Consider the following 13,078-nt stretch of genomic DNA (forward strand, 5'->3'; position numbering starts at 1 on the left):
TTCTAAATAAAATATGGCATGAATACTAACTTAACTCCTTAGCCTTTCTCACATTGTTTGTTTGGTCTTAGGGCTACTGTGTGAAGGAACAGCTCCATAGCATATGCCTCCACACAGAGGACAAGGGCCTAAGAGATTTTGTGGTAAGTGAGGTAATGTTAGTTACAAACACTGGTAAAGTGTTCAAAAATGAGTAGGTAAGCTATATGTCCTATAGGAAGTCTTATATAAATAGGCCGTCCTATAATTCATATAGTTGTAAACAAGTAATCAAATTATCTCTCTATGCAGGATTGCACTACCAATGAAACCAAATTATATTTTTTATATTATTATTATATTATTATTTATTATTATTATTATTATTATTATTATTATTATTATTACATTATTCTAGTCAGAATATGAGTCTGGAACTGCAGCATTGGGGTGTGATTATGGGGCGTGTTTCAACCAGTACAGGAGGTAAAATGCCACTGCACACAATTGGATACTAACCAATTTCGCACAACGAAATAGTTTTATTTTTAGTTATAGCGCTGTCAATATATACCGTATAACAGACCCAATAGCAACATCTGAATGTCTAGCTTTTCTAGCAACAAGCTTTTTGCTGTAAACAAAATCAACCGAAACAGGCTCAGCTCATGTGAATGAATAGGCACCGTTGCTAATTCTGTCCATCATTGTATAAAGCCCTCCCGGAAGATTTGATTGGTCGGCTGATTCTTATACAGGCATAGAGGCTTGTCAATGGAGCAATGCCAGACCGAATTTCCCGACTTCAAATGTTGTGGGTGGGATTACATTCAGGCTGACTTCCAGGTTAATTACATAGCAGAAGAAACTAGAAATGCAATTTCAACTGAGTGTATGCCACATGCATAGTTTAGGTTAGCTATAGTTTAAACCCAGAACTATTTGTGTCAGGGTATTAGGTGTGTAGACTCAACGCAGATACATGAATCTAGTTGTATGTTTTTGAAGCAAGACTGAAATAAGCGTTGCAAGTAGCCTACTTGAAAGCATAGCGGCAGTTTTGTAGTGTGTGTGCAAAACACTAAAAGAATTGTCAACAGAGAGTTCTTTCACTAGTAAGAACGAACACCCAGAGACGGGAAACCAGCAGCGGCCATATCAAAATAAAGGCACCATATAAAACACTGACATCTCATAAAACCATGTCATGGAGACATAACATTTCCCCCTCTCCCCAGGGAAGACACAACTTATATCCCTGAGTGAAATACAACACAATTAATAAAACCTGTAATAGGCATCAGTCGGATACTTTGTGCAGGGCTGTCCAACTTGAACTAATCAATACAAGGCTATTACAAACTTGGCCTAAAGTGCCTTAAAACACCAGACTCAGTAACTGGAACAGTCTGGATGAGCTGGTACTCGCAACGCATAGTCAACAGCAGTAATATTAAAAATCTGCAACATAGTCCTCAAGGTAGCCCGGTTTGGTGCGGGCACGGACTGGTCGTGCTGCGGGGTTAACTGGGCCTCCCGAGTCCGGATCAGGATCTCGGCTGACCTCCAGGTCTGTTGCGGTAGGTGGGGCCACTTTGCGGAGACGTCTGAAAGGCGAAAGGTGGCAGGGCCCAGTTGCTCAGTCACCTGGTAAGGCGCTGACCAAAATGACAGGAGCTTATGGCCCAAAGTGGGCCTTCGGACCCTGACCCAGTCCAGAATGGTGAAATTTGGGTGTTTAACCCTGTGGGACCGGTCAAAGCATTGTTTAGTTGCCTGCTGTCGTGCTGAGACCCGGTCGCGTAGCTGGCCAGCTGTTTCCCGCTGGGCCTCCTGTGATGACAGGTGAGCAGGAACACGCAGGCGATCCAGGGGCAGTGGTAGCTCACGCCCTAACATCAGGAGTGCTGGTGAGCTGTCCGTTGTGGTATGTTGAGTCGCTCGGCAGTGCAGCAGGGTCCGCAGAAGTGCTGCTGAGAACTGAAATCCCTCTGCTAAGTGAGCTCTAATACCGTTCTTCAGCGTCTGATTCATGCGTTCCACACCCCCATTCGCCTGAGGGTTATAGAAAGCTGTACGTAAGTGTCTGATTCCCCGCTCACCCAGAAAAGTTGTGAACTCCGCAGAGATGAATTGCGGCCCATTGTCTGTGGTGATTGTCTTGGGCATGCCCTAACGAGCGAAAAGCACCTCCAGAAAGTCAATGACCGCCTGTGTGGTGACCGACCCGGTAGAGACTGCCTCCGGCCACTTGGAGTACAGGTCATAGGCTACGATGAGGAACCGTTGGTGATGTGGGACGCCACGGAGCTCACCGCAAATGTCCATTTGGATGTGCTCCCAAGGCCCAGCTGGCCACTGCAGTGGCTGAAGGGGAGGAGCTGGTGGGGGGCCAGTCTTTCCACTCACCAAGCAGGCTGTGCAGTCTCTCACCATAGCCTCAACATCACCATCTATGCCTGGCCACCAGATCACTTCTCGGCAGCGCTGCTTCACCTTGACAATGCCGAGGTGGCCTTCGTGAGCCATGGACAGGACACATGCCCGTAAGGCGGAGGGTATGACTGTACGATGGCCCCTTGCAACGCAGTGGTCGTTCCAGCCAAAAAGTTCATCTTTAAAGCGGCGGAATGGCGCCAGACTCTCTGGTAGGCTGAAGGCCGGAGGCCACCCAGAGTGGATGAAAGTGCGGAGTTGTGAGAGCACTGGGTCCTGTTCAGAGGCCTGTTGGAGCTCGTGAAGTGACACTGTTGCCTCCAGAGGGGAGTGGAGGAGCTGGATGAGGTCCAGGTCGCTGTTGTCTGGATTCGGGTCCACAGCTGAAGGTGGCGTGAAGCGTGAAAGTAAGTCCGCCACCACATTCTCTCGCCCCGGTGTGAACTGTAGCGTGAAATTGTACTGGTGAAGTCTCTCGTACCATCGGTGGATGCGCAGATGCCTGTGCCCAGAACCAGACATCGCCAGCAAGGCTGTAAGTGCTTGGTGATCCGTCCGTAATGTGAATGAATGGCCATACACGTACATATGCCACTGCTCACAAGCCCAGACACAGGCCAGGGCCTCTCTCTCCCCGACGGAATACTTCTGTTCTGCAGAACTGAGGGCTCGGGAGGCGAACGCAATAGGTCGCTCCGTGCCGTTGTGGAACTGAGACAGCACAGCCCCCACTGCGTGGTTGGAGGCATCACAGGTGAGAAACGTTGGGCTGGACGGGTCGAAGTGTGCGAGTACTGGTGGTGCGATGAGCTGGGCCTTCAGCTGTATGACAGCATCGTTGCAGGCAGGGGTCCAAACCCATTGGGCATCCTTTTTGAGGAGCTGCCGTAGAGGGGCGGTGGTGGAAAAGTACTGGGGAAGAAAGCGCAAGTAGTAGGATGTCATGCCAAGGAAAGAGGCAATTTGAGCCGGGCTGGAGGGCATGGGCAGCCGTTGAATGGCCTCCACATTAGAATGAAGTGGGCTGAGGCCTTCTGAGCTCAGACGAAACCCCACAAACTCCACTTCAGACGCAGAAAAAATACATTTCTCCCCATTTAGAGTATGGGAGGCCAGTGTGTCGAGCACCCGTGTGAGTCGCTGGTCATGGATGACGGGTGTTGGTCCATGTACTACTATGTCGTCCAGAAATATCACCACCCCTGGGATACCAGCGAAGATGGTGGACATTATTTTCTGGAAACAGCTAGGGGCGGAGCATAGGCCAAAAGGGACCCTCGTGTAGCGGAAGACGCCTGCGTGTGTGACGAAAGCGGTGAGGTTACGACTGTCCGGGTGCAGAGGTACCTGCAGGTAGCCTTGGCGGAGGTCAAGCTTTGAAAACATTGTGGAGCCGTAAACTAAGAAGTCAGTTCCTCTGCTGTGGGCAGCGGGTATTTGTCGGGTACAACGGCCTTGTTCACCGCCCTCAGGTCCACACACACACGCAAACCCCCTGACTTCTTCTTCGCAATGATCAGGTTAGAGATCCAGGACGAGGCGTTGACTTGCTCGATGATGCCTATGTCCAACAGCTTTGTCAGCTCTGCTGTGACGTCATCTCGTAGTGCCAGGGGAATGCGGCAGAGAGGCTGTATGACCGGTAGAGATGCGCGGATGGGCTATTATTTCAACCGTAACCGCATAGCAAAACTTACCATCCATCCGCCATCCATCCGCACCAACGTTTTTTGACCAATTTTCAAATCCGCACCTGCCCGCCATCCGCTGGTTGTTTTAATGTATATGGGTGATGCGGTGCTGCTGACGTGAGGCTAGAAAGCTCTTGCCTCTTCTAGAAAGACTGATCCAATGCAGTAAATATATTAAAAGGCTAAAGTCCTACATTGGCTATGTTGTAGCCTATCCCCAGAATATCAGCAGCAAACTCAGTGTCGCAAAGTCTCCAAATAAAACGCAGCCTGTAGCCTACAATTGTATCATTGTAATAAAAAACGCAATTTAGCACATCATTTCAACATGCTTCTATTTAGCCTACTAATTAATGCCTATTGTACTTTATTTTTTGCAAAAAGAAAGAAATCCTTAATAAAATAACAAGTCATTCACATTATAGGCTACTTTACGCATGCACTGTAACCCACCGCACAGCAGTGCAACGTGCATGTTTACTTTTTTAGTAACAACTTGCTTGCTTGCCTTACACATCTAAGTTTTCCGACTATTTTTCTTACCTTCTTTTTTCCGCTGTGGATGTTACTGAGCTTGTAGAAGTTTTAGCTCTTACGTTCTGAACGTCTCGCACTGCCATTGCCCGATGTCAGTTCTGAGTCATATCACACCATAATCTGTCTCCCTTTTAAATGCCTATTCCCTGAATGGTAGGCTAAAATGACTATGTGTTTTATATATAATATCGAAACAAAATAACCCAGTCAGTCTCATCTACGAGATGTTTAGGCCTCCTCCAATACTGGCAGCTAGGTTGCAGATTTGCTTAGTGGCCTACCAAGGCTCTGCAACGAGACGCGACATGGGAGATGAATCATCGGTCAACTTGCACTGTAGCCTATTCTACTTTCTTATTGCACACTGGAGAGAAAAACATGTTGGTAGGCTACGATAGGCTACTTAATTTAAACTTTGTTACCTTTAGTATGTGTGTGTGTGCGTGCGTGAGGGGTTGCTCAGTAAAACATCGGAATACACCAATTCCGCAACACCGTCTCTGATAGATAAACAAAGCAGCATGCATAGAAGCAACTAGGCCAAACTGCCTGATGAAAATTTGACTATTTCAAAGTGTGCTCGTTTTTTTCGGATGTAGGTAACACAATTTAACAATGTATAGGCTATATTTTTTTCATTTGATTGGTTCAACCGCCACCCGCCCGAATTTAATTAAAATATTATATTTCTTCACGTCATCCGCCCGATCCGCGGTTTAACCGCAGAGTCCGCGGCTGTAACCGCGAACTGCGCATCTCTAATGAACGGGTGTATGTCCACGTGGAGTAGAGGCTGATGGGTGAAAGCGGAGATACAGCCAAGGCCGGAAAAGAGTGCTGGCCATCGCTGTTCCCATGGTGTGCTGACCTGGAGAATCTTAGCCCCACAGCTGTCCATGAACGTGAAGCCCAAGCTGGTGATGAGGTCCAAGCCCATGAGGTTAGCTCCATGCCGCGCCACCTGAAAGGTGAAGGAAGCCATGGATTTGTTGCCGTGTCGCACAGCACAGCTGAGGGAGCCCACTAAGTCGATCTGTGCATTGCCATATCCATGGAGAACAGCCGAAGGTGTCTGCAGCATGACGTGGGGCAGGAAGCGCTTGACTGTGGCCCAGTTGAGAAGACATAAAGCCACAACGGTACCCAGACCCCATCTAATTCCACCGTGCACGTCTTGAAGGACACACGGGCAGAGCTGACTGAGTGTATTGGTGTTGGGGCTGACGAGCTAGCCCCAGCCTGTCGTGGGCCAGACCGTGGGCCGACCCCAGCCGGTGCAGAACAACAGACTTTGGCAAAGTGGTTGTCTTTCCCACAGCGCTGGCATGCTTATCCAATTTATCCCCGTGTCCATATCTGATGATGCGGGGCTAGGTGAGCGCTCAGGATCTACATGCTGAGTTAAGGCGGGCTGAGGAGGTGCGCGGGAAGCTAGCTGTGATGTCAGCTCGGTGGCTTTTTAGTGGGTTTGATCCAGCAAGCCCACTATTGTTCTTCTTAAGTTTTCTTATTAGTGGGTTTGATCCAGCAAGCCCACAGCATGGCTGAAAGCCCACTATTGTTCTTCTTAAGTTTTCTTATTAGTGGGTTTGATCCAGCAAGACCACTATTGTTCTTCTTAAGTTTACTTTATTAGTGGGTTTGATCCAGCAAGCCCACAGCATGGCTCTGTTGCTTGTAGCACGCATGCTACACAGGACCGTTGGTAAGGCGTCAACCCAAGGAATGCCTTCTTGATGTTTCTTGGCCAGTCGTTCCTTCAACGTCCGGTTGGCTCTCTGCACCTGCCCAGAGGGCAGTTCAGGGACCATTGCACATTCAGCATGCGGGCCACCTCGGCGCAGACTGCTCCAGTGAAGTGTGTTCCGTTGTCTGAGCAGATCTGTTCTGGCAATCTGTATCGGGGAATGATGTCTTTCACGAGGACTTTGGCAGTGTGTAGTGCAGTTCCGGATCTTGCAGGGAACGCCTCGATCCACCTGGAGAACTTGCACAGGACAACCAGAACGTCGCGATAGCCTTTGCACTTTGGAAGGGTGATGTAATCTATCTGAAGAACTCTGAAAGGCCCTGGTGGAGCAGGTGTTTTCAACATTGGCAGCTTGACCTTTCTGTCGTGACAATTAAACCCAGAAGTTTTTTTTTTTTTTTTTAGCGAAAGCTATTTCAAATGATGTTGGAGTAATTCTAGACTCTTCACAAGTAGATATGGAACTTATGCCTGATGAAAAAGAAAAAACTTTAAAAAATGCTAATAAAAATGCTTAGCAATTCTATGTACTGAACAAATGCTACATTGTAAGGCTAAACAATATGTTACAGAAAATGTTTTAAAAAAGTTAAATTAGTGTTTGAATGCAGGCATTGAAATGAAAAACATTTTGAAGAAAATGTTCACTGGTGAAGCTTTTCAGATGTGTGCTAAGTTGTTATCGCTCTGTAGGTTGAGACGTTGAGCGGCCATGGATATTTGTCAGATGAAGAGCTGTTAAGGGTGGAGCTCCTGAGGAAGATTGAAAAACCAACTGCTCCCTCCTGTCAGCCCATGGAGAATAGGAGGTTGGGCAGAGCTTCTGCTTCATTTGTTTATTTCATTTTGTTTTCAGATATTGCCACAGCAGCCCTTTGTAAAATGTGGTTTCCCAGATAGCAAAATCAGATTGGCAGATAGCGGACCGCTGGTGGTATGCCGCCGTTGGACTTCCATCTCTTTAAATTTAACTTGTCATGAATATTAAGAAAAGTTAATACAATTATATAATGGAGTATGAATGAACAAATTACAAGATTATAGACCAATAGTGGCAGAATATTGGCCAATTTGTCTGCAACCCGCCGGCGGACTGCCAGAGAACCGATGAGCAAAATGCCAGCGGACCGCCAGCTATGTCCCCAATGGACCGACAGTGGTCCGCCAGCCTCTTGCTATCTGGGTTCATCCCTATATTTACAGGTTACATTTACAATAAAAAGGAACAAGCCACCGTTTTATGAAATTGGGTTATTCACCGTCTCCCCTTGAGTTAGATAAGTGGGCAAAAGCATATTTGTCTCCGTGCATGCATTGACTTAATCCGGCAGCGCCCCCGCTAGCTTAGTTTAGCATAGTGAATGGAATCTCTCATCGCCGGATAGCACGAGCACGTCATGAGTAAATGTGAGCCAACAACAACAAACTCCCTATATTGGGTTGAAGCACAGGTGAAGCATTGCTACTTGGGTGCAGAGATATCATGCAATACATGAGTACCTTGTCTCACTCGCCACAGCACAGACAATCTCTGCTTCGCCCCAATGTAGTCCCAACAATGTAGTAGGAAATCGCTTAGTCTGCATTGACATTTGTACTCGTTGTGAATATGCAGGCCACAATAAGTAATTGTTTTTTTTTTGTTGTTGTTGGCTCACTTTTTCTCACGACATGCTATCCGGCGATGTGAGATTCCATTCACTATGCTAAACTAAGCTAGTGGTGGCGCTGCCGGACTAAGACAATGCATGCATGGAGACAAAAATGCTTTTGCTCACTTATCTAGGGGAGATAGTGAATAACCCAATTTCATAAAACAGTGCCGTGTTCCTTTAATGTTTTGCAGGATTTTGGACAAGGGGCATGCAGATCCAAAATGTAACAGTCTACTGCAGCAGTTTGCATGTGAGCCAGCTGGCATGTCATCACACAACCTGTGTAGTCTACTGCGGCTAGATTGGGTCAGATATTGGGACAGCTACACGCAGAGTTCTATCCTCTTGTCACAGAAGAAGGTCCTGAGTGAGTGACTCTCCCTATCTACATGAGACATCAATATAAAATGTTTTTTAGTTGATTATTATGATTATGAGTTAACATTTATGTAGTACATTTGCAAATATCCAAAAAGTTTAATTGTATCAACATATTTAATGGCTCATATCTGAAGATTTCATGGCAAACACTTTGTTTATAGCTTTCCACAGGAGATTTTATAAAATAACAGAATAACAGCTACAAAAATGCACACACATATTATGTTCTTAACATGACTTCAATTGCTCAACCAGTTAAGTGTACATATTAGCATTAGAGATGCGCAGATGGGTAATTATTTCATCCGCAACCGGATCACAAAACTCATAATCCGTCCGCACCAACGTTTTTGTCCAATTTTCAAAAACGCACCCTCCCGCCATCCGCTGAATGTTTTAAGGTCTATGGGCGATGCAAGGCGCTGCTGACAAGGCTAGAAAGCTCTTGCCTGTTCTAGAAAGGAGACTGATCCAATGCAGCAAAGATATTCAAAGGCTTAAGTCCCTTGTATATCCTAGTGACCAGGGACGGACTGGCCATCTGGCATACCGGGCATTTACAAACTGAAAATAAACAGCAATGAATTGAATATGGAAGGTTTCCATTACATTTGAAATATGGAAATAAAACTATTAAAATATTTTACACTTTATTCACTTATTTAACACACTAAATGTACATACTATAAGTACTATAAGTACATTTATCCACCACAGATAAAACAGTGTTGTCAATGGACACAGCCAGGGCTGTAGTGGAGGCTATATGCAAGTAAATGCACTTTATCCACCTCTGAAACGCACTTTATCCACCTCTGATTTCAGAAATAGAGGTTATCCACCTCTGATTACAGTTTATCCACCTCTCAAAAGAGTTTATTCAGCAATTGCAACTTTAAACATTCAAAAATCACACTGTATTATCCACATATATGTCACAATATGTACACTCATCAACATTTAAAGAACCATTTAATACCATTGGTATTGTTATTTACATTGGACAATAACCTCCACCATCATCAAACATGTTCTGAATGCCTTATCGGAAAAATCCAATATTGCATTGCACATTCCACCTTACCGTGACCACAGAATAAATAGTTTACCCACCTCTTATTTTACCACTACACCCCTGGACACAGCGAAGTGCCAGGCTGCAGGCTGAACAAGGACTACCGTCCTTGAGGGTGTGTAGAAGGATACCAGAGTTATCTTGTTTTTTTACTGTTACTTTATTTAACTTTGATCTCTCTCCTGCTTTGCGTTCATATGCCATTGGGTAAATACGATGTATGTTTTTGTATAACCCACCCACAAATTGTGAATCTCTGACTGATGGCACTGTAGATACAACACAATTAGCGTCATGCCATTTTCTTCCTTCACAGAGAGCTCCTGTGAATCAGAAGTCTTGTGGTCATACCTCACCTCACACCATGATCATAAGAGGGTCATTGAGTGGATCAAGAGCCTTGTGAGCAACAGAAACTCCACTATGTCTCCTTCATGGCCGGCTTTAACTGCAGATGTTGTCAGCAACAACACGCAGAGCAACATGTTTTTGAGGAACATCATCTTGGACATGTTAGCTAGGTAAGAGAGCCAAATCACTCGGACTCAGTTTGATGTTAACTGCTACAGAGCTCAACTGACTTGTATGTGTCTTCACAGACAAGGTGAATTTGTTCAAACAGAAATGGACAACTTTGAACAGCTGCTGTGGAGGTTGGGTCAGGCTGAAGGAGTGATGCAAGTGACAAAGATTTCTCAGTTTTCTTCTTCTCAGATGCAACATTTTCAAAGCACCTTTATTAACCACTGTCTAGAGATTGGTCTGTGCTACCTCCTCTACACCTACATCAGCTTTAACGGGTAAGAAATCTTCCTTTTGAAAAGAGCTGCTGGTATAGAGCATTTGCTGTTTCATCATTTGACCTTATTTTTCCCAGAAACGAGCCAGTCTTGAAAGGAAATGGTTCATGTGAAAGCCATCCATGCTTTGAGATGCTCGTGAAAATACAAGAAATAGCAAAGAACTTAACAGGTATTTCACCCACCACTCACTGAAGTTTATTATGACCGCCACTAGCGAAGCGGTCATATAGGGATTGTCAAAGTCGCCCCTATCTTCAGTTAAGATGTTCAGAACTGCACCAAATTTTATTTGTATGATTGACCTGGCATTCTCTGGGGGTATGCCAAGTTTCGTAGAATTTCATCCATGGGGGGGGGTCTTAAAAAAAATAGATTATGTGTACATTTAGTGACTGTACACTCATTGGCCTGTAGATGGCGGTGCACACATATACACATGCACACACACACAGGCACCCACATACTATCGGTATTAGAACGGCCGATACATAATTACAAATTCAGTAGGATTAAAAGAAAGCCAAAATATATATTCATCATCATCATCATGGCTGCATTTCCAGTATTGCCGATAAGTAGTCGTTTGTCCACTAGATGGCGCATCGTTGCAGTGAGACGTAATTTTGTTGGAAGTTAAACGTGGGTTGGAATAACAATTGACGCTTCCTACAAGGACTATAGTTTACCGCAGAGAACGTCTAATAAGGATAGGATGATGTTCACATGAAATGTAATTCCCATTTCTCCTTGAAGCCGAAATAAATCTGAGGATGTTTACGGACATGCTTGGTTTTTACTGCAGGTACGTTAATCTTATAATATCAACTAGAAAATGCAATTCCAGGGAATTACCATTGCATGTAAATGCAAAAAAGCTGCTGTGTATAACATTAAATTACTTACAGTATGATTATTCAGATTACATAGACGTGTCCAGTATTCTTGAAAACCACTTACTTGATTATATGTTAACTAAAAGTATATGAATAAATTGTTAATTCAATATTGATCAACATTCTTTGTTTTAATACAGCAGAATGATACTCAGAATACACTAATGAACACTTAACAACCAATGTAAGCTTGAAGTAAAAAAAAAAAAAATCACAGTTGTGTGTGTGTATATATATATACAGAACTTGATAATGCCAATCATATTATCCTAAGACAGATCTATTTATCAGTGGTAATTCTGAAATGGCAGCAAGAGCTAGAGGTCTCAGTTAATTGTAATAAATAGGTCACTTTTGATCACTGGTCACTTGGTGATATAGACTGAAGAACAAGATTCAGCCCTTCAGATGATCAGTTTTAGACAGAACTTAGGTTAGAATCTTAATTTTCACACAGCACAGCTCAGGTCTAAAAACAGAGGTCTAACAGCATAGCTAAGTTTCACAGATGTCACAGCACATGATTCAAATGTATGCATGCTTCATATAGTTGTCGGCATAGTCCTCCTGCAACAATATAATACTCAGAATGTCTCAGTGTAGATCTCAGATCTACGTCTATAGTTCAAAGGTATGTGCATATATGTTGAGATATGGTCACATGTTTTTAGGAATTAATGTTAGTGTTAATGTCAGCGATGTATAGTTGGCAGGATGTGCACACAGACAGGCACACACATAATGTAATACACGGTCATCACCACACTGGTCTGGGGTCTGGTCCCTAAAAGACAAAAGCAAACAAATTAGAGTTATACCTAAAACATGGAATGTGTACAATTGTTCAATACAACTTAGATATTTAAGTGAGGTTGTTGCACCATAAATCTGTAATGGTAGTTAAATATACTAGCCTATAGTATTTCACTGCAAACAAAGCAACATTTTGTGTTTTATTAATTTCTGTTTAAGGATAGTTGACAGCCAAACAGTTTAAAGTAAACAGCTTAGAACACTTTGTAGGCAAAGGGTGTGTTGTTGCTGTTGATAATCATAAACTGAGTCTTAAGGATGGACCATTCAGATTTTAAGTATCTTGATAACCAACTACACTATATCTTACAGCTTGCTAGGTCTGTTATCCACATTTTTTCTACAGATTACGATGTGGGCCTAGAAGCTACTTTAGGATGTAGCCTACAACAGCGGTTCCCAAACTTTTCCCCCCGCGTACCACCGCCTACATTCCGACTCGGCTCGCGTACCCCCACCATCCAACACATTAAAAACGTAATGCATTCTATAACCCCCCACCCCCGCGTTGACAATATTTGTCCGTTTCCCGGTTTTAGGTGCGTGCATTTGGTCAGTTAAAAAGTTATGAAAAGTAGCCTGCATAGTAGCCTAACTACATCCACATACAATATCTTATAATAGGCCTACAACAACACCTGACAAGGATGTATTCGTTTGGACAACATTAGGCTATACAGCCTAGAAAGGCTAAACTTAGGCTACCTTTAGTTTGTTAAATGTAAAGCCTAGTTTAATGTTACCTTTCTTGCCCATCTGAAATAACTCCTAGCTTTGCTCCTTCCCTAGGCTACTTTCTGTTTTTGTTGTTTTCAAAAACCTGTTATATCCTCAAAACTTTCCCTCCACGGACCACGGACCATCAAACGCATTCAAAAGTAACGCATTCTATTAGCTATTCCAGGCGTCATGTTTAATAAGCGGCCCTTTTTTTGATCAACACATACAGAGTTTATAAATGATATCCTTTAATTTCATGTTTCCATGTCATTATGACCTGATTCAAAATTATGTATTTATTCATGAATTAATTACAAAAGATTTAAAATTTTCATTTTATACCTG

At 43.9% G+C, this 13,078-nt stretch overlaps 1 protein-coding gene across 4 annotated transcripts in view; it reads left to right on the forward strand.

Moving 5' to 3' along the window:
- spg11 (SPG11 vesicle trafficking associated, spatacsin) overlaps window positions 1–13,078 on the forward strand; it is a 96,196-nt gene that overhangs the window by 20,502 nt on the left and 62,616 nt on the right. For all 4 annotated transcript variants that reach the window (XM_076303185.1, XM_076303194.1, XM_076303211.1 and 1 more), the window contains 6 exons: window positions 72–143; window positions 7,087–7,202; window positions 8,240–8,415; window positions 9,821–10,025; window positions 10,104–10,304; window positions 10,382–10,476. In XM_076303185.1, the coding sequence (XP_076159300.1) occupies window positions 72–143; window positions 7,087–7,202; window positions 8,240–8,415; window positions 9,821–10,025; window positions 10,104–10,304; window positions 10,382–10,476 (865 nt within the window). The remainder of the gene's footprint in view (window positions 1–71; window positions 144–7,086; window positions 7,203–8,239; window positions 8,416–9,820; window positions 10,026–10,103; window positions 10,305–10,381; window positions 10,477–13,078) is intronic.

The sequence above is a fragment of the Alosa pseudoharengus genome, unplaced genomic scaffold (genome assembly GCF_046254945.1).
Source record: "Alosa pseudoharengus isolate Yale_2024_CS ecotype anadromous, Long Island Sound unplaced genomic scaffold, YU_APseudo_1.1 YU_APseudo_1.1_scf_10, whole genome shotgun sequence".
Classification (NCBI taxonomy): Eukaryota; Metazoa; Chordata; class Actinopteri; order Clupeiformes; family Clupeidae; genus Alosa; species Alosa pseudoharengus.